The 21,431-nt window shown below is 52.1% G+C and overlaps 1 protein-coding gene across 2 annotated transcripts in view; it reads left to right on the top strand.

Moving 5' to 3' along the window:
* The window catches only part of TAF1 (TATA-box binding protein associated factor 1), a 175,647-nt gene that overhangs the window by 64,780 nt on the left and 89,436 nt on the right, over positions 1–21,431 (top strand). For both annotated transcript variants that reach the window (XM_075323955.1, XM_075323954.1), the window contains exons 13-18: positions 71–244; positions 2,012–2,185; positions 2,262–2,366; positions 2,449–2,649; positions 2,752–2,893; positions 3,111–3,241. In XM_075323955.1, coding sequence (XP_075180070.1) covers positions 71–244; positions 2,012–2,185; positions 2,262–2,366; positions 2,449–2,649; positions 2,752–2,893; positions 3,111–3,241 — 927 coding nt within the window. The remainder of the gene's footprint in view (positions 1–70; positions 245–2,011; positions 2,186–2,261; positions 2,367–2,448; positions 2,650–2,751; positions 2,894–3,110; positions 3,242–21,431) is intronic.

Genomic DNA, 21,431 nt, shown 5'->3' with positions numbered 1-21,431 from the left:
TATCTGCACCTAGACGTGAGTAACATAAAGGTTTGCAGCGTTAATCACATTCACTTCTCCTTTGTGTCAGCACTCGATACCGGCTGTGGAGCTCAGACAGCCTTTCTTCCCCACACACATGGGTCCGATGAAACTACGGCAATTTCACCGTCCCCCATTGAAGAAATATTCATATGGGGCCCTGTCCCAGCCCGGAGCACACTCTGTGCAGCCTCTTCTTAAACACATCAAGAAGAAAGCAAAGGTAAATTTCCTGACTTAATTGTATTTGAGTCACATTCTTTTAAGGTTTATACCCATAGTCAGTGGTTAGCACTGTACAGTGGCTCAGTGGTTAGCATTGTTGCTTTGCAGCGCTGGGCTCCTGGGTTCAAGTCCCACCAACGACAACCTCTGAGAGGAGTTTCTGACCTCCCCATGTTTACTTGGGTTTCTTCTGGATTCTCTGGTTTCCTCCCACATGGCAAAGACATGCTGAATAGGGAATGTAGATTGTGAGCCCCAATGGGGACAGTGATGATCACGTCTGTAAAGTGCTGTGGAATTAATGGTGCTATATGTGAGTAAATAATTTCCTCCCTGTGCAGTAAACAGACGGTTGGCAAAAGTATCTCTTCAGTAATGTATCTTGCAATATTCAGCACAACATCACATTTCCTTTTTAACCCCTTCAGCCCCCGGGCACTTTCCGTTTTTGCGTTTTTGTTTTTTGCTCCCCTTCTTCCGAGAGGCGTAACTTTTTTATTTTTCCATCAATCTTGCCATATGAGGGCTTGTTTTTTGCGGGACGAGTTGTACTTTTAAATGAAACCATAAGTTTTACCATATAGTGTACTGGAAAACGGCAAAAAAATTCCAAGCGCGGAAAAATTGCAAAAAAAGTGTGATCGTACAATAGTTTTTGGGATATTTTATTCACTGTGTTCACTATATGGTAAAACTGAGGTATCTATGTGATGCCTCAGTTCAGTGCGAGTTTGTAGACACCAAACATGTATAGGTTTACTTGTATCTAAGGGGTTAAAAAAAATCACAAGCTTGTCCAAAAAATGTGGCGCACGTTTTGCGCCATTTTCCAAAACCCGTAGCGTTCTCATTTTTCAGGATCTGAGGCTTAGTGATGGCTTATTTTTTTCGTCTCGACCTGACGTTTTTAACGGTACAATTTTTGCGCAGATGCTACGTTTTGATCGCCTGTTATTGCATTTTGCGCAAAATTTGCGGCGACCAAAAAACGTAATTTTGGCGTTTGGAATTTTTTTGCCGCTACGCCGTTTACTGATCAGATTAATTGATTTTATATTTTGATAGATCGGGCATTTCTGAACGAGGCGATACCAAATATGTGTGTATTTTTTATTTTTTTAACCCTTTAATTTTCAATGGGGTGAAAGGGGGGTGATTTGAACTTTTATGTTTTTTTATTTTTTTTTAAATTTTTTAAAACTTTTTTTTTTTTATTTTTTTTTTTTTTATTTTACTAGTCCCCCTAGGGGGCTATAGCGATCAGCAATCCGATCGCTTTGCACTATCTGCAGATCTCAGCTACAGAGCTGAGAACTGCAGATTTGCTGCTTTACTTTCAATGCCGGCTGTATTCCGGCATTGAGAGGAAGTGAGTCATGTTAGCTACAGGCGTCATCACATGACCCTGTGCTACCATGGCAACCACCGAAAGTCACGTGATCATGTCACGTGACTTCCGGTGGGGGCGGGGTAAGGGACTGTCATGGCGGCGCCCATATACATATCGCTGCAAGATTTTGGCAGCGAAATGTAAGGGGTTAATGGCCGCGGGTGGAAGCGATTCCACCCGCGGCTAGCAGGCACACATGTCAGCTGTTGATAACAGCTGATATGTGCGCGGATCGCCACCGCCTGCTGGCGGCAGGGGGCGGGGCTTACCGGCACACGATCCATGACGTACCCAGTACGTCATGGGTCGTTAAGGGGTTAAAGGATTCTTTTAGGTTTTGTATCTAATCTATTCATATCCTCTTCTGGACGTTAGATGAGAGAGCAAGAGCGCCAGGCGTCTGGTGGGGGAGAGATGTTTTTTATGCGCACGTCACAAGATCTCACAGGCAAAGATGGAGATCTCATTCTGGCCGAATACAGTGAAGAAAACCCTCCATTAATGATGCAAGTTGGAATGGCAACAAAAATCAAGAACTATTACAAGAGGGTATGAATTCTACTATATAACTATTTGTAAGGATTTATAAGAACATTATTTTCTGATTGATCTAACTCTTAATTAGAAACCAGGGAAGGATCCTGGTGCCCCAGACTGCAAGTATGGAGAGACGGTATATTGTCACACCTCACCATTCCTCGGCTCTCTGCACCCAGGGCAGCTTTTACAGGTATGTGCCAACACAGATGACAGCTTGGGGCATTTCTGATCTGAGCTTTCACTAAACTGTTTTTTAATTTTTTTATTTTTAGGCTTTTGAAAATAATTTGTTTAGATCTCCAATCTATCTGCACAAGATGCCTGACACAGATTTCCTGATCATTCGAACCCGTCAAGGCTATTTCATTCGCGATTTGGTGGACATTTTTGTAGTTGGGCAGCAGTGTCCTCTCTTTGAAGTTCCTGGGCCAAACTCTAAGCGCGCGAACACACACATCCGTGACTTCTTGCAGGTCTGTGTCTCCAACTTGTCTTCTTTTTATTTATTTTTCTATAATTTTCTTTGCATATTGGTCAAATGATAGATAAACCATTTTGCTCCTGATATCTTACAGGTGTTTATATATCGTCTCTTCTGGAAAAGCAAAGATCGACCTCGCAGAATTCGGATGGAAGACATCAAAAAAGCTTTTCCTTCCCATTCAGAGAGCAGCATTAGAAAGAGACTGAAACTGTGCGCTGACTTTAAAAGAACAGGTAAGGTCTCACCACTTTTACTGTTATGTTTTGTTCCCTTTATTGGCATAAAGCTGACTTGTCTCCTACAGTCAAAGCGGAACGTGGATCCAACTTTCCTAGGAGGAGCTAGAGCTTCATGTGTCTGTCTGTTCCCGTACTGCTGCCATCAAAGGGAATGTGACCGTAACGTATTTTATTATTGATACTTAAAAATCTATTATTTTTTGTGTTCTAGGAATGGACTCTAATTGGTGGGTGTTGAAACCGGATTTCCGATTACCAACAGAAGAAGAAATTCGTGCCATGGTGTCTCCTGAGCAGTGCTGTGCATATTACAGCATGATTGCAGCAGAACAGCGTTTAAAGGTCGGTATGTTGTTAAACTTCAAAGGTGTTTCCCAGTTTCAGAAACCCATAGTGCGGGCTGCAGTGTTTTTTTTTTTTTTGTATAACTATCTGTGCTTTAGTCAGCCTTCCTAGACCAGCACTGATTTCTCTGACACCTCATTGGGGGACACAGGACCATGGGTGTTATGCTGCTTATCCATAGGAGGATACTAAGTAGATGCAAAGATGTTAGCTCCTCCCCTGCAGTATACACCCCCTGGCCCCAGCTAGGCTACTTCAGTTTTAGCTTAGTGTCTATAGGAGGCACATCTCTGCAGACTACTGCAGCAAGAATTTTTTGTTTTTAGAGGGCGACGGTTTCCTTCGGGGACCAATTTCCCAAAACCATCAACAGGCAGGAACGCAGAGTGTCGCCTCCCCGTACCCCTCCTGCGACGCTGGATCCTGGGCTGTTACTCACTGGACGACGGGTCTCACAGGCACCGATTTTCCAGAGCCCAGAGCAGATGAAAACTTCCTCAGTCCCTCTTGCAGGCTCTGGGTTGATACATGCTCCGCACCAGCGTGACCAGGCAGCAAGCGTCAGACTGCCATCTCCACAGGAGCTAAGGTGAGATCCTTCCGATTTCCAGAGCAAATGAAAAACTTCCTCGGTTCCTCTTGCAGGTTCTGAGTTGATATAAGCTCTGTGACCTGGGGCTTAAGAAAGGAGAGGCAGCGTCAAGGAATTGGAGCAAAGGTCACACTGACTGGATTCACATGGGCTGATTGCAGCCTCCTGCATAGCATTCCACCTGTGGTGGGGGGAGGGGAGAGCCCCCAGGACTCAGTGCACCCGCAGCTGCGGTACACTTAGAGTTTTTTTTCTGTCCACCTTTGCTGTGCAGGGCTGGAGGGGGGAAGGGGGAGTCCCTTCCCACCATTTTTTTTTTGTTATATTTTCTCATGCCTCATGCCTTCTTGTCAGAGCTAAGCCCCGCCCCTCCGACACTCGATAAGCCACGCCACCTCACGAAAGCGCACGTAACTCTCCTCACACAGGATCTGCAGAGCATTGCTCCCTCTTGTTGTGCTCAGAGCCTGTGGGCATCTCTCAGAGCTGGCTTCCTCCTTCCCACAGGAACTGGGACACAGGAATAGGGGGGGAGGGATCATCAGTGTTCTGGGTGAGTTATATCCTCACTTGCATATTAGCTCTGCAGAGCATTGCTCCCTCATTACAATCAGAGTTGTGGCTCATCAGCCAGAGGCTGCAGTCACATGTTTTATGCCCTGCACAACTACAGCAACAACTATAAGACTTTTAATGTATCCTGGCATGCTGAGCTACTAGGGGATGATAGTACCTCTTCCTTCTGTGAGTCCGGTGCCCCTATAGCTACCACCCCCACCACCACTACCGCAGCAATCGCTGCCAGCCCAAAGCCTACGGCTCCCAGTCCCCCGGAATGGGCACAGTTCCCAGAACCTGGTGCTGGCTATGCAACATCGTCCTCACACCCCTCGGGGCCCCTGGACAGATGACGCCTCTATAGAGGTTCCTTCTGATAAGAATCAGCCCTGTGCTTCACCGGTTGCAGATCAGAAAAAGGGCATGACCCCCATGGTTCTCCCTCTGGGGTACACAGATGGGATTCTCCCACATGTTCCGCGGTCTCAGAGGAGCCAGAGGAAGAGGAATGATGTTTGTACTGGGATGATTCCTTGGTTTCAACCTCCCCGAGCGATCAAGCTGCAATGGACTCCCTTATTGCAGCAATTAACCAAAACGCTGCATGTGGAAGATCTCCCATCCACTACTATGGACCATGCGGTCTCCTTTTAAAAGGGTGAAGAAACCTAAAAAAAAAAGTTTTTTTTGACGGCGCTTCGGTATCCGTAAATTCGTGGCGTCCCGGTACCCCTTTAGCTTAGCTGTCTCTAAGGGCTGGGCCGATCCGGCCTCGGTGGACCCTCACCCGGCTTCCGCCTGCCTGAAGGACCCTCCTGTCTTTTACTTGATGGATCCTCCTTCAAGGACCCGACAGACAGAGAAGTGGAGAAGCTCGATCGCTCCGCCTTGAGGCTGCGGGTCCCTCTCCCCTTCCGTGTGGGTCGCACAGACACCAGGACTACCAGTTTCCCTCAGACCCTCACAGATGTAACAGTTCACATTGCTGCGGCGGCAGAGTACCTCATGCAGGCCTCCCTGAATGCTGCTACCTGCGCAGTTATTGCCACCTCAAATACCATAGCCATCCGTAAGGCCCTCTGGTTCTGATAATGGAGAGCGGACTCGGTCTCTTAAGAAGCCTCTCACAGTACTCCTTTCCAGACCGATGGTTTGCCGATCGTCTGGACAGGCTCTTTTTTTTTTTGTCTGACGCCACGGGAGGAAAAGAGTACCTCCCTCCCCCAACTCTAGCCCGGGATGTTTTTTACTAGACACGCAGGGCCCGACCTTCTCAGCCCTCCCTGAGTCCACCTCGTCCTGGCAGTCTAGACAAAGACCGAGGAGTCTCGTCCTCCTCCATCTGGGCTGCCGTCTCAGACCCCAAATGGGTGCGATACCTTGTGTCTTCTGGTTACCACATTGAATTCCGGACCCGATCCCCTAGGCAGTCTTTTCTCTCAAACCCCCCCAAAGGCTCCAAAACACAGCGAGGCCTTCTCCTCAGCGATCCACTCCCTCCAAACGGCGGGGGTGATGGTACCGGTTCCGGACGACGAGAGGTTCAAGGCCTTCTATTCCAACCTCTCGTGGTCCCCAAAAAAGGACTGGTCAGTTCGTCCTATCCTGGACCTCTAACACCTGAGCAAACGTGCACGTAAGGAGATTCAGAATGGACTTCCTAGGGTCCATTATTACCTTTATGGTCAAAGGAGAATTCCTTGCCTCCCTAGCTATCAGGGACGCGTACCTGCACATACCCATCGCTCCAGCTCACCAAAAGTTCCTCCGCTTCGCGGTTCAGGATTTTTTTTTTTTTTTTCCTTTTGTGGTCCTACCCTCGGCTCTGCCACAGCACCAAGGGTCTTACCAAAGGTCATGGTCGCCGCCATGAGTGCCCTTCACGCCAGGAGAGTGGCTGTTCTGCCTTGCTTGGATGACCTCCTCATCAAGGGCTCAACCATCGTGCAGATCTCTGTGGGCACCCTATTCCGCTTAGGGCGCCTTCTGACTCCAGTCAAATCATCCCCGGTCCAGTCAAAATCTGTCACCTCCCTGGGCATGTCCCTGGACACCCTTCGGGGCTTGATAGTTCTCCCTCAAGACAAGGCGACCGCTCTACAACAAGCGGTACACTGTCTTCTACATAATCCTCTCGCTCCATACGATTCAGTATGAGAGTGCTAGGTAGGATAGCGGCAGCTATAGAGGCAGTACTGCTCGCTTAGCCACACCACCGCCCACTGCAGCTTGCGCTTCTAGCTGCCTGGGACAAGAGCCCCTTTCTTTGTCGCTCCATTGGGAGACCCAGACAATTGGGTGTATAGCTTCTGCCTCCGGAGGCCACACAAAGTATTACACTTTAAAAAGTGTAACCCCTCCCCTCTGCCTATACACCCTCCCGTACATCACGGGCTCCTCAGTTTTTTGCTTTGTGTTGAAGGAGGCACACATTCACTCAAGCTCCACATTTTAGTCAGCAGCAGCTGCTGATTATATCGGATGGAAGAAAAGAGGGCCCCAGGGCCCCCGGCATGCTCCCTTCTCACCCCACTAAGTCGGCGGTGCTGTTAAGGTTGAGGTACCCATTGCGGGTACAAAGGCTGGAGCCACATGCCGTTTTCCTTCCCCATCCCTTAGAGGCTCTGGGAGAAGTGGGATCCTAACCGGTCATCCAGGCACTGGGACCGGGCTCCCTCCGCAGCCCCTGTGGGATTCTGACGGACAGGAGACTGAGTATCATCAGGGACAGGCCCTGCATCATAAAGGTACTCTGTGTCCCCTTGGGGACGGTGCATGGAGCACTTGGTCTCAGACGCTGCAGCGGCTGCTGTTTTTGTGTGACGACCGGGACTACTGCGCCGACCGCGCCTGCTTGCCGGCCGCGGTATTAAATTTAGTCCCCGGCTTTTGCGGCCTAGTGCATTAAACTCCCGCCCCCGGGCCTGCCAGTCAGGGGTAAGGGCGGGACGGTCGGCCTGACGTCGACTGTGAGGGCTGGAGCATACTTAGTGTCCTCCTCCTCCCTCACTCATCACTCTGGGGCACCAGATTCCCGCACTTTATGGATCACGCCCACGGCTCCCTCCTCCCCTTAGAACGCCGGCAGCCATGTTTTAAACACATTCTGCCGGTGGAGGACTTCTGGCTGCAGCTCTGGGAGACCCAAGGCAGGGAATCTGGTGGACACACACCGCTCTGGGCGGTCGGTAAGCCACACCGGTCACCCGGTGCTGGTCCCCCTAGGGTGCCGAACTGTATATATATATATATATATATATATATATTATATTTGTATACATTTTCTACGTTCGGCCGCAGTGTTTAGCCCTTGGCTATATACCCTCAGTGATTACTCTCCTAGGAGAGAACAGCATGTCGGTCACAAGGAGCAAAGGTACCAAGGCACAGGGTTATTTTGCAACCTGTACCTCTTGTGCGGCTATGCTACCTGCAGGTTCCACCTACCCTCACTGTGAGCAATGCTCAGGCCCTGTGGCACTCGTTCAGCCGGAGCCTCGGGGACTGGTGGGACCCTCGGCCCAGGTAGAACCGCCGGCCTCCCCTGTCCAGGCGGCAGGGACAGAGTTTGCAGTTTTAGCTGAGAAACACTCTGAGTCACTTTCACAATCCATGGCTCAGTCTATGGACAAATGGTCTGCTAAGATACTAGAAGCCTTGTAGTCCAGACCGGCCCTTACACAGGCCCCGGGCACTGCGGGATCATCGCCCCCAGGCCCCTCTCGGTCTGCGCCGCAGCATGCTCCTGGGGTGGCCCCTAGGTCTCACGAGGAGGACTCCGGCACGGACCGCAGTCCCAGACCGGCTAAGCGGGCTCGCTGGGAATCTTCCCCGACTTCATCACGCTGTTTGGGGTCTCAGCTTGAGGACTCTCTGGAGGATGAGGCAGAGGTCGCAGCCCAGGGCTCTGACCCTGACGTTGCTCTCAATCTTGATACACCTGAAGGGGACGCCATAGTAAATGACCTTATAGCGTCAATCAACCAGGTGCTAGATCTATCTCCCCCGCCTCTACCTGTGGAGGAGTCGGCTTCACAGCAGGAGAAACACCAGTTTAGGTTTCCCAAACGTACACGGAGTGCTTTTTTCGATCACTCTAACTTCAGAGATGCTGTCCTGAAACACAGAGCTTTTCCGGACAAGCGCTTTTCTAAGCGCCTTAATGACACACGTTACCCCTTCCCCTCTGACGTAGTCAAGGGTTGGGCTCAATGTCCCAAGGTGGATCCTCCAGTCTCTAGACTGGCGGCTAGATCCGTAGTAGCAGTGGCTGACTGTTCATCGCTCAAGGATGCCACTGACAGGCAGATAGAGCTCCTAATGAAATCCATCTTTGAAGCCACAGGCGCGTCTTTCGCCCCGGCCTTTGCAGCCGTGTGGGCACTCCAAGCTATCTCAGCTTGTCTGTCTGAGATTAATACGGTCACACGTACCTCTGCTCCGCAAGTAGCGTCTTTGACTTCTCAGGCGTCGGCTTTTTCGTCCTACGCCATGAACGCCGTCCTGGACTCTGCTAGCCGTACAGCGGTAGCATCCGCTAATTCGGTGGCAGCCCGCAGGGCCATGTGGTTAAGAGAATGGAAGGCAGACTCTGCTTCCAAGAAGTTCTTGACCGGTTTGCCTTTTTCTGGCGACCGATTGTTTGGCGAGCAATTGGATGAAATTATTAAGCAATCTAAGGGAAAGGACTCGTCCTTACCCCAATCCAAGCCAAAAAGACCTCAGCAACGGAAAATTCAGGCGAGGTTTCGGTCCTTTCGGCCCTCAGCCAGATCCCAATCATCCTCGTCCAACAGGCCGCAGAAGAGCCAGAGGAACTCTTCTGCATGGAGGTCTAAGTCACGTCCTCCAAAGACCGCCGGAGGCACCGTCTCCAAGGCGGCCTCCTCATGACTTTCAGCCTCCACAAACCGCATCCTCGGTCGGTGGCAGGCTCTCCCGCTTTGGCGACGCCTGGTGGCCACATGTCCAAGACCGATGGGTGAGAGACATTCTGTCTCACGGTTACAGGATACAGTTCTGCTCTCGTCCTCCGACTCGTTTCTTCAGAACATCTCCGCCCCCCGAGCGAGCCGATGCACTTGCTCAGGCGGTGGACACTCTGAAGACGGAAGGGGTTGTGATCACCGTTCCCCTTCAGGAACGTGGTCGCGGTTTTTACTCCAACCTGTTCGTGGTGCCAAAAAAGGACGGATCATTACGTCCCGTTTTGGACCTCAAATTGCTCAACAGACATGTGAGAACCAGACGGTTTCGCATGGAATCCCTCCGCTCTGTCATCGCTTCGATGTCCCAAGGAGACTTCCTAGCATCAATCGACATCAGGGATGCCTATCTCCATGTGCCGATCGCACCAGAGCATCAACGCTTCCTGCGTTTTGCCATTGGGGACGAGCACCTTCAGTTTGTGGCACTGCCTTTCGGCCTGGCGACAGCCCCACGGGTCTTCACCAAGGTCATGGCTTCCGTTGTGGCAGTCCTGCACTCTCAGGGCCACTCGGTGATCCCTTACTTAGACGATCTCCTGGTCAAGGCACCCTCCCGGGTGGCATGTCAACACAGCCTGACCGTTGCTCTGGAGACTCTCCAGAGGTTCGGGTGGATCATCAATTTCCCAAAGTCAAATTTGACTCCGGCCCAATCACTGACTTACCTCGGGATGGAGTTTCATACTCTCTCAGCGATAGTCAAGCTTCCGCTGGACAAACAGCGTTCGCTGCAAGCTGGGGTGCACTCTCTCCTTCGGGCCCAGTCACACCCCTTGAGGCGCCTCATGCACTTCCTGGGGAAGATGGTGGCAGCGATGGAGGCAGTCCCTTTTGCGCAGTTTCATCTGCGTCCACTCCAATGGGACATTCTCCGCAAATGGGACAGGAGGTCGTCGTCCCTAGACAGGAACGTCTCCCTTTTCTCCCTTTCTCTGGCAGCCAAAACCTCTCTTCAGTGGTGGCTTCTTCCCACTTCTCTGTCAAAGGGAAAATCCTTCCTGCCCCCATCCTGGGCTGTGGTCACGACGGACGCGAGTCTGTCAGGATGGGGAGCGGTTTTTCTCCACCACAGGGCTCAGGGAACCTGGACTCCGACAGAGTCCTCCCTTCAGATCAATGTTCTGGAGATAAGGGCAGTGTACCTAGCCCTAAAGGCGTTCCATCGGTGGCTGGAGGGCAGGCAGATCTGCATACAGTCGGACAACGCCACGGCGGTCGCGTACATCAACCACCAGGGCGGCACGCGCAGCCGTCAAGCCTTCCAAGAAGTTCGGCGGATTCTGCTGTGGGCGGAGGCCACAGCCTCCACCATCTCCGTAGTTCACATCCCGGGCGTAGAAAACTGGGAAGCAGACTTTCTCAGTCGCCAGGGCATGGACGCAGGGGAATGGTCTCTTTACCCGGACGTGTTTCAAGAGATCTGTTGCCGCTGGGGGACGCCGGACGTCGACCTCATGGCGTCTCGGCACAACAACAAAGTCCCGGCATTCATGGCACGGTCTCAAGATCACAGAGCTCTGGCGGCGGACGCACTAGTTCAGGATTGGTCGCAGTTTCGACTGCCTTATGTATTTCCTCCTCTGGCACTGCTGCCCAGAGTGTTACGCAAGATCAGGTCCGACTGCCGCCACGCCATCCTCGTCGCTCCAGACTGGCCGAGGAGGTCGTGGTACCCGGATCTGTGGCACCTCACGGTGGGTCAACCGTGGGCACTCCCAGACCGCCCAGACTTGCTGTCTCAAGGGCCATTTTTCCATCTGAATTCTGCGGCCCTCAACCTGACTGTGTGGCCATTGAGTCCTGGCTCCTAGCGTCCTCAGGGTTATCTCAAGATGTCATTGCCACTATGAGACAGGCCAGGAAACCAACGTCAGCCAAGATCTATCACAGGACTTGGAGGATCTTCTTATCCTGGTGCTCTGATCAGGGTTTTACCCCCTGGCCGTTTGCCTTGCCCACTTCAATCAGGAATGGACAAGGGTTTGTCTCTCGGTTCTCTCAAGGGACAAGTATCGGCGCTTTCCGTGTTTTTTCAAAAGCGTCTAGCCAGGCTTCCGCAGGTCCGCACGTTCCTGCAGGGAGTTTGCCACATAGTCCCACCTTACAAGAGGCCGCTGGAACCATGGGATCTTAACAGAGTGCTAAAGGCTCTTCAGAAGCCACCTTTCGAGCCACTGCGGGATGTCTCTCTATCACGTCTTTCGCAGAAGGTGGCATTTCTAGTGGCAGTTACATCACTCCGTAGAGTGTCGGAGTTGGCAGCGCTGTCATGCAAAGCCCCCTTCCTGGTTTTTCACCAGGATAAGGTGGTTCTGCGTCCGGTCCCGGAATTTCTCCCTAAGGTGGTATCCCCTTTTCATCTCAATCAGGATATCTCCTTACCTTCTTTTTGCCCTCATCCAGTTCACCAATGTGAAAAGGATTTGCACTTGTTAGATCTAGTGAGAGCACTCCGGCTCTACATTTCTCGCACGGCGCCCCTGCGCCGTTCTGATGCCCTCTTTGTCCTTGTCGCTGGCCAGCGTAAGGGGTCGCAGGCTTCCAGGTCAACCTTGGCTCGGTGGATCAAGGAACCGATTCTTGAAGTCTACCGTTCTTCTGGGCTTCCGATTCCTTCAGGGCTAAAAGCCCATTCTACCAGAGCCGTGGGTGCATCCTGGGCATTGCGGCACCAGGCTACGGCTCAGCAGGTGTGTCAGGCGGCTACCTGGTCGAGCCTGCACACTTTCACGAAACACTATCAGGTGCATGCCTATGCTTCGGAAGATGCCAGCCTAGGTAGGCGAGTCCTTCAGGCGGCGGTTGCCCACCTGTAAGAGGGAGCCGTTGTCGGCTCTTTTTATTGGGGTATTCTTTTACCCACCCAGGGACTGCTTTTGGACGTCCCAATTGTCTGGGTCTCCCAATGGAGCGACAAAGAAGAAGGGAATTTTGTTTACTTACCGTAAATTCCTTTTCTTCTAGCTCCTATTGGGAGACCCAGCACCCGCCCCTGTTCCCTTCGGGCTGTTGTTCTTTTGTGTACACATGTTGTTCATGTTGAATTGTTCTTTTGGTTCATGGTTCAGTTCTCCAAACATCCTTCGGATTGAATTTACCTTAGACCAATTTATAACTTTCCTCCTTCTTGCTTTTGCACCAAAACTGAGGAGCCCGTGATGCACGGGAGGGTGTATAGGCAGAGGGGAGGGGTTACACTTTTTAAAGTGTAATACTTTGTGTGGCCTCCGGAGGCAGAAGCTATACACCCAATTGTCTGGGTCTCCCAATAGGAGCTAGAAGAAAAGGAATTTACGGTAAGTAAACAAAATTCCCTTCTTTTTCCTTTGAAGAACTTTTCACCTGACACCTTCAGTCAGGTATGCGCTTTGCTGATGGCTTCAGTCCTCTTACATATCGAGAGGGAGTTTTTTCTCCCCCAAGTGAACTGGCTACTCCTGACCACGGACGCCAGCCTCTTAGTCTGGTTAGCAGCGTACTGACTCTACACTGCTTGGGGACGTTGGACGCCCCAGGAGTCTTCCCTTCCCAGAAATCATCCTGAAAATTAGTGCGATCTTTCTCTCGCTCAGGTCATTCCCCACTTCTGCTAGCAGGTCGTTTGATTCGGGTCCAATTGGACAATGCAACAGCTGTGGCGTAGGTGTTTTCTCCACCCAGAAGTGTTCCCACACATCTGCACTCGCTGGGGTACACCAGATGTGGATTTAATGGCCTCAAGGTTGAACGCAAAGGTACCCGCGTTCTTAGCCAGGTCACGTGATCCACAGTCCATCGGCGCGGATGCTCCAGTCTCCTGAAGTCGCTTCAGTCTAGCTTACATGTTTTTCGCCTCTGCCCCTGCTGCCGCTAGTAATCAGGAAGTTCAAGGCAGAAGGAGTCCCGGTGTTACTAATAGCACCGGACTAGCCCAGGTGTGCCTGGTATGCCGAATTAGTACAATTGCTCATGGCGCCTCGTAAGCATCCCAGACCTGCTGACCCAAGGGCCCATTTCCCATCAGAACTCCAGAGCTCTGAAGCTTACGGCCTGGACTTTAACAAGAGCGAGATTCTCTCCCGTGGTCATCTCCACCATGTACAGTGCCCGAAAGCCAGCCTTCATCCTGTATTTACCACCGTACGTGGAAGACTTTCCTTTCCCAGTGCAGGGAATCTAATGTCCAACCTATGCCTCTGGCGATCCCCAGAATTCTTGATTTTTTTTTTGCAGTCAGGTTGCAAAAGGGGTTGGCCCTCAGCTCTCTTAAGGGGCAGGTTTCATCTCTCTCAATATTCTATCAATACCTCCTAGCTTGCAATCCGCAAGTCAAGACTGTCCTCAAGGGTGTTTCCCATCAAGTTCCCCCGTATAAACGGTCACTGGACCCATGGGACCTCAATCTCCTTTTGGACGGTATCCAGGGTCCCCCTTTGAACCTTTTAAGGAATCTTCTCTTGCTCTTCTGTCTTGGAAGGTAACATTCTTAGTGGCGATTACGTCCATCAGACAAGTTTCGCAACTGGCAGCACTCTCTTGCCGCGAACCCTTTCTGATCTTTCTTCAGGACAAGGTGGTTCTATGCCCCCTTCCCGATTTTCTTCCGAAGGTTACTTCCCCGTTTCATATGAACGAGGACATTGTTCTGCCTTCCTTTTGTCCACACCCAGTCCATAGGGTGGAAAGGTTCCTATATTCGCTAGACCTTGTGAGGGCTCTCAGATATTACGTACCCAGGACAGCCCCTTTAGGAACATGGACTCCTTGTTCGTCATTCCTGAAAGGCATAAGAAAGGAGAGGCAGCTTCGTAGGCAACGCTGGCTCGCTGGATTCGCTCTGTGATCCAGGAGGTCTACCGCTCGCAACTCAAGCCCATTCCTAGTGGGCTGGGGACTTATTCCACGCGAGCAATTGGCGCCTCTTGGGCCATTAGGCATCAGGCTTCAGTGGAATAGGGGTGTAAAGCTGCGACCTGGTCTTGCCTACATACTGTTTCAAAGCATTACCGAGTCCATACCCAGGCTTCGGCTGAGGCGAACCTAGGTAGGAAAATTCTGCAAACGATAGTGGAGCACCTATCTCAGTAGGCGCTCCTGGCTATCTGGGACTGGTTCCTAGTCCTTGGGTTGCGTTGTTTGTTTACCCACCCAGGGTCTGCTTTAGGACGTCCGATGGTCCTGTGTCCCCCAATGAGGCGTCAGAGAAAAACGGATTTTTGTGTACTCACCGTAAAATCGTTTTCTCTTAGCCATCATTTGGGGACACAGCACCCTCCCTTTTGCCCTGTTGGGCCTTAGCTTTTTTCTCTCTCAGTACTATTTTGTTATGAGTATTCACTCACATTTTTTGTTACTTGTTACTGCTTGTGTACTAAAACTGAAGTAGCCTGGCTGGGCCAGGGGGTGTATACTGCAGGGGAGGAGCTAACATATTTGCATCTACTTGGTGTCCTCCTATGGATAAGCAGCATAACACCCATGGTCCTGTGTCCCCCAATGATGGTTAAGAGAAAACGATTTTACGGTGAGTACACAAAATCCGTTTTTCTTTGTCGCTCCATTGGGAGACCCAGACAATTGGGTGTATAGCTTCTGCCTCCGGAGGCCACACAAAGTATTACACTTTAAAAAGTGTAACCCCTCCCCTCTGCCTATACACCCTCCCGTGGATCACGGGCTCCTCTGTTTTATGCTTTGTGTGGAAGGAGGCACACATCCACTCATGCATTCTCATATTAGTTATGTCGGTTGGAAGAAAAGAGGGCCCCCACGGGGCCCCCGGCATGTTCCCTTCTCACCCCACTACGTCGGCGGTGTTGTTAAGGTTGAGGTACCCATTGCGGGTACAAAGGCTGGAGCCACATGCCGTCTCCTTCACCATCCCTTACTGGCTCTGGGAGAAGTGGGATCCTAAGCGGTCATCCATTTACTTGGACCGTGCTCCCTCCGCAGCCCCTGTGGGAACCTGCCGGACCGGAGCCTATTCAACCTCAGGGACCGGGCCCTGCAACTCAACGGTACTCTGTGTCCCCATTGGGGACTGTGCAGGGAGCGCACCTTCTTCCCGGAAGCTGCGGCAGCTGCTGAATTAGTCAGGGCCCCTTCTCGGGTGGCGTGTCAACAAAGCCTTACCGTCGCTCTGGCGACTCTCCAGCAGTTCGGGTGGATCATCAACTTCCCGAAATCCAAGTTGACACCGACCCAATCACTGACTTACCTCGGGATGGAGTTTCATACACAGCCTGCGGTAGTCAAGCTACCGCGGGACAAACAGCTTTCTCTGCAGGCAGGGGTGCAATCACTTCTTCGGAGTCAGTCACACCCCTTAAGGCGCCTCATGCACTTCCTGGGGAAGATGGTTGCAGCTATGGAGGCAGTGCCGTTCGCGCAATTCCATCTACGGCCACTCCAATGGGACATTCTCCGCAAATGGGACAGGAGGTCGGCTTCCCTCGACAGGAACGTCTCTCTTTCCCTTGCAACCAAGACGTCACTTCAGTGGTGGCTCCTTCCCAATTCTCTATCGCAGGGAAAATCCTTCCTACCCCCAACCTGGGCTGTGGTCACCACGGACGCGAGCCTGTCAGGGTGGGGAGCGGTTTTTCTCCACCACAGGGCTCAGGGAACCTGGACTCCGATAGAGTCATCCCTTCAGATCAATATTCTGGAGATAAGGGCAGTGTATCTAGCCCTATTGGCTTTCCATCGGTGGCTGGAGGGCAGGCAGATCCGTATCCAGTCGGACAACGCCACTGCCGTCGCATACATCAACCACCAAGGCGGCACTCGCAGTCGTCAAGCCTTCCAGGAAGTCCGGTGGTTTCTGCAGTGGGTGGAAGCCACAGCCTCCACCATCTCCGCAGTTCACATCCCGGGCGTAGAAAACTGGGAAGCAGATTTTCTCAGTCGTCAGGGCATGGATGCGGGGGAATGGTCTCTGCACCCAGAAGTGTTTCGAGAGCTCTGTCGCCGCTGGGGAACGCCGGACGTCGATCTCATGGCATCACGGCACAACAACAAAGTCCTGGCATTCATGGCACGGTCTCAGGATCACAGAGCTCTGGCGGCGGACGCGTTGGTTCAGGATTGGTCGCAGTTTCGACTGCCTTATGTGTTTCCTCCTCTGGCGATGCTGCCCAGAGTGTTACGCAAGATCAGGTCCGACTGCCGTCGCGCCATTCTCATCGCTCTAGACTGTCCGAGGTGGTCGTGGTACCCGGATCTGTGGCATCTCACGGTGGGTCAACCGTGGGCGCTTCCAGACCGCCCAGACTTGCTGTCACAAAGCCCGTTTTTCCATCTGAATTCTGTGGCCCTCAACCTGACTGTGTGGCCATTGAGTCCTGGCTCCTAGCGTCTTCAGGGTTATCTCAGGATGTCATTGCCACCATGAGATAGGCCAGGAAGCCAACGTCCGCCAAGATCTATTACAGGTCTTGGCAAATCTTCTTATCCTGGTGCTCTAACGGTTTTCCTCCATGGCCGTTTGCCTTACCCACTTTTCTTTCATTCCTTCAATCCGGAATGGACAAGGGTTTGTCACTCGGCTCTCTCAAGGGCCAAGTATCGGCGCTCTCCGTATTTTTTCAAAAGCGCCTAGCCAGGCTTCCGCAGGTCCGCACGTTCCTGCATCCTGCAGGGAGTTTGCCACATAGTCCCACCTTACAAGCGTCCGCTGGAACCCTGGGATCTTAACAGGGTGCTAACGGCTCTTCAGAAACCACCTTTCGAGCCGCTGCGGGATGTCTCTCTATCACGTCTTTCGCAGAAGGTGGCCTTTCTAGTGGCAGTCACATCACTCCGGAGAGTGTCTGAGCTTGCAGCGCTGTCATGCAAAGCCCCCTTCCTGGTGTTTCACCAGGATAAGGTGGTTCTGCGTCCGATCCCGGAATTTCTCCCTAAGGTGGTATCCCCTTTTCATCTCAATCAGGATATCTCCTTGCCTTCATTTTGCCCTAATCCAATTCACCAATGTGAAAAGGATTTGCACTCTTTGGATCTGGTGAGAGCACTCCGGCTCTACGTGTCTCGCACGGCGCCCCTGCGTCGTTCAGATGCGCTCTTTGTCCTTGTCGCTGGCCAGCGTAAGGGTTCGCAGGCTTCCAAGTCAACCTTGGCTCGGTGGATCAAGGAACCGATTCTCGAAGCCTACCGTTCTTCTGGGCTTCCGCTTCCTTCAGGGCTGAAAGCCCATTCTACCAGAGCCGTGGGTGCGTCCTGGGCATTGCGGCACCGGGCTACGGCTCAGCAGGTGTGTCAGGCAGCTACGTGGTCTAGTCTGCACACTTTCACGAAACACTATCAAGTGCATACCTATGCTTCGGCAGACGCCAGTCTAGGTAGGCGAGTCCTTCAGGCGGCGGTTGCCCACCTGTAAGAGGGGGCCGTTTTTTCGGCTCTTGTTTTTTGAGGTATTCTTTTACCCACCCAGGGACTGCTCTTGGACGTCCCAATTGTCTGGGTCTCCCAATGGAGCGACAAAGAAGAAGGGAATTTTGTTTACTTACCGTAAATTCCTTTTCTTCTAGCTCCTATTGGGAGACCCAGCACCCGCCCCTGTTCCCTTCGGGCTGGTTGTTCTTTTGTGTACACATGTTGTTCATGTTGAATTGTTCTTTTGGTTCATGGTTTTCAGTTCTCCGAACATCCTTCGGATTGAATTTACCCTAGACCAATTTATAAGTTTTCTCCTTCCTGCTTTTGCACCAAAACTGAGGAGCCCGTGATCCACGGGAGGGTGTATAGGCAGAGGGGAGGGGTTACACTTTTTAAAAAATGTAATACTTTGTGTGGCCTCCGGAGGCAGAAGCTATACACCCAATTGTCTGGGTCTCCCAATAGGAGCTAGAAGAAAAGGAATTTACGGTAAGTAAACAAAATTCCCTTCTTTCTGCTGCTGCTCCTGTTGTCTGTCATTATCTGCATCGCTAACACCTTATCGACAACATTGCAGTCAATCGTTGACCTCAGCAGCTCTGCAGGTGTCGATGGCATGAGCTGTACAGAGCCATTGAGCACACTGGCTGCAGTGCTGCTTATGAAGGGTCAGCAGTGCAGATAACACCTCCTGAAAGCAGTGGCGGAGACTCGATACTGGACTCCGGGAGAATAAGTAAAGGGTTTTTTTTTTTTTTATACAAACTGGAATCAGGCGACAGTGGGTTTTCGAAACCGGAAAACCCCTCATAGGAAACAACCAATGTTCTTTCTAGGTTTTGTATCCTGTAACATTTTCTTTATCGTTCCTATGGGAGACCCAGACATTGGGTGTATAGCTTCTGCCTCCGGAGGACACACAAAGTACTACACTAAAAAGTGTAGCTCCTCCCTCTGAGCCTATACACCCCCTGGAGAACCAGATCTAGCCAGTTCATTGCTTTGTGTTCAGGAGGCATACATCCACACATGCATTCTCATCTGATTTTTCATTTTTGGAAAGAGTTTAAAGAAAAGCGGGTCCAAGTCTGGACCCCCGTCATGTCCCTTCTCACCCCACTGTGTCGGCGGTGCTGTTAAGGTTGATTACAAGGCTGGAGCCTTACATGCCGCGCTCCTTCACCATCCCTCGGGCTCTGGCTTGAAGTGGGAGCCAGCACGGTTCTCCATGCTTTGCAGGAGACCGGTCTCCATCCGCAGCCCTTCAGGATCCTGCTGGACGGAGCACTCATCCCCAGGGACCTGGAACCCTGCGTCTCAGCAAGCTAAGTACCTGAGACATTTATATTCTGGGGGGTCCCTGTACTTTATTGTTGTGGGAGAGTGTGCTGAGTGAGTTTTCTAACATTTCCCGCCGGTTCTCTGGCTGTCGCCTGAGAACCGCGCCGATGGTGCCTGCGCGCCGGCCGCACCACTCAAATTTAGGCCCCGGCTTTGCCGGAGGCCTACTTTCGGTTTCACTGCCCTCGCATGTCATTCATGCAGAGGGACAGTGCGGCTCCGCCCAGCGGCCGTTCTACACAGGGGAGAGACACTCCTCACTGGGTACATGTCTCCTCCCCTGTAAGTCTCTTTGGCCCTCCAGATCCCACTCTCAGAGTTGGTCCCGACCCCTCTCCTCGCTCCGGCGCCATTTTATCAGCGTTTTCTCTGCGATCAGCACTGGCTGCAGCATCCCTGCTGAGGTGCTCTGGGTCCGGGCTTTGGATCTGGAGGGCACACAACACCGCTCCAGCGGTCTGGTAAGCCACAACCTCTGGTTGTGGGCCTCTGTATATACTCTCTGGGGGTCACTCTGGCAGAGCCCCCACTTCAGCAGCATGTCTCACACGAGGAGCAAGGCTCCAAAGCTATATTCAGTATGCACTGCATGTAAGCTCGTGCTGCCTGAACCGAGCACATATCCACATTGTGATGCCTGGTCTAACCTGACAATGCCTCAGCCTGGAATCGCACCCACAGTGGTCTCTCCAGCTGCTCCGGCTCCTGTGGCTGAATCCCCGGCTTGGGTAGAATCCCTATCTAGGTCAATCTCCCAGTCTTTTGCTGACTCCATGGGACAGCTGTCCCGGACTTTGCTGAACATGCATCAGCCCCTTTCACAGGGAGCCTCTGCTGCTAGGGCTCTCTCAGCGGAGCTCACAGAGGATTCTTCATCTGGTCCCAGACCCCGTCCTCCTAAGAGGAGACGTAGGGCTCCCTCCCCTTCCTCGTCCCGCGGCTCTGTTTCAGAAGCTGACTCACGGGACGAGGAGGATGCCTTTACAGGGGGCTCGGAGGCTACCTCCATGTGCCCCATTGATCTATCCGAAAGGGACTCAGATGTTAGTGATTTGATTGCGTCCATTAATTCTGTACTGGACCTCAATCCGCCAGTATCAGAGGAGCAACCCTCTCTGGCAGAAAAGCACCAGTTTACCTTGCCTAAGAGGACAAAGAGTGTGTTCTTTAACCACTCCAGTTTTCAGGCCGCTGTGACCAAGCCCAGGGCCTGTCCTGACAAACGCTTCCCAAAGCGTGGTTCTAATGACCGTTTTCCCTTTCCACCTGAGGTGGTCAAGGAGTGGGCTCATTCACCCCCCCGGTGTCTAGACTCTCAGCCCGGACTGTTGTATCAGTGGCTGATGGCACCTCTCTTAAGGATTCCACTGACCGCCAGGTTGACCTTCTGGCCAAATCTGTATATGAGGCGGCAGGGGCCTTGTTCTCCCCATCTTTTGCAGCAGTGTGGGCTCTCAAAGCCATCTCTGCTTCTCTAGAGGAGATGCATTCCCTCACCAGGGAATCTATGCCCGAAATGGTCGCCTTAACTTCCCAAGCTTCCGCTTTTTCATCCTATGCCATGTCTGCCATGCTGGAGGCTTCTCACCGCACTGCGGTGGCTTCGGCTAATTCCCTCGCTATCCGCAGGATCTTGTGGCTTCGAGAGTGGAAGGCAGATGCTTCTTCAAAGAAGTACCTTGCTGTGCTCCCTTTTGCTGGGTCCAGGCTATTCGGTGAACAACTGGATGAAATTATTAAGGAAGCTACTGGCGGGAAGAGTACTTCCATGCCACAAACCAAAACCAGGAAACCTGTCCAGGGTAGGAACCAGTCGAGGTTTCGTTCCTTTCGTTCCTCCAACTGGTCGTCCTCTAAGCCCTCGGCCTCGTCCACTAACTCAGCCAAGGACCAAAAATCCAACTGGCGCACAAAGGCGCGTCCACAGAAGACCGCAGGAGCTGCTGCCACTAAGGCAGCCTCCTCTTGACTATCTGTCCGCGCCAGCAACGTCCTTAGTCGGTGGCAGGCTCTCCCACTTTGGCGACGCGTGGTTTCAACACGTCTCCGATCAGTGGGTGCGGGATATCATCTCCCACGGCTACAGGATAGAATTCTCTTCCAGCCTGCCAAACAGATTTTTTCTGTCAACTCCCCCTGTTCCAAGGCCGCCGCCTTCTCTCAGGCCGTGGCATCCTTGTAGGCCAACGGAGTAATTGTACCGGTTCCCGCCCGGGAACGGTTCAGAGGTTTCTACTCAAATCTCTTCCTAGTCCCCAAAAAGGACGGTTCCTTCCGGCCCATCCTGGATCTCAAGCTTCTCAACAAGCATGTTCAGGTGCGGCATTTTCGCATGGAATCTCTGCGGTCAGTC

This window comes from Anomaloglossus baeobatrachus, chromosome 9 (assembly GCF_048569485.1).
Source record: "Anomaloglossus baeobatrachus isolate aAnoBae1 chromosome 9, aAnoBae1.hap1, whole genome shotgun sequence".
Classification (NCBI taxonomy): domain Eukaryota; kingdom Metazoa; phylum Chordata; class Amphibia; order Anura; family Aromobatidae; genus Anomaloglossus; species Anomaloglossus baeobatrachus.
This window is presented reverse-complemented; position numbering and strand designations above follow the sequence as displayed.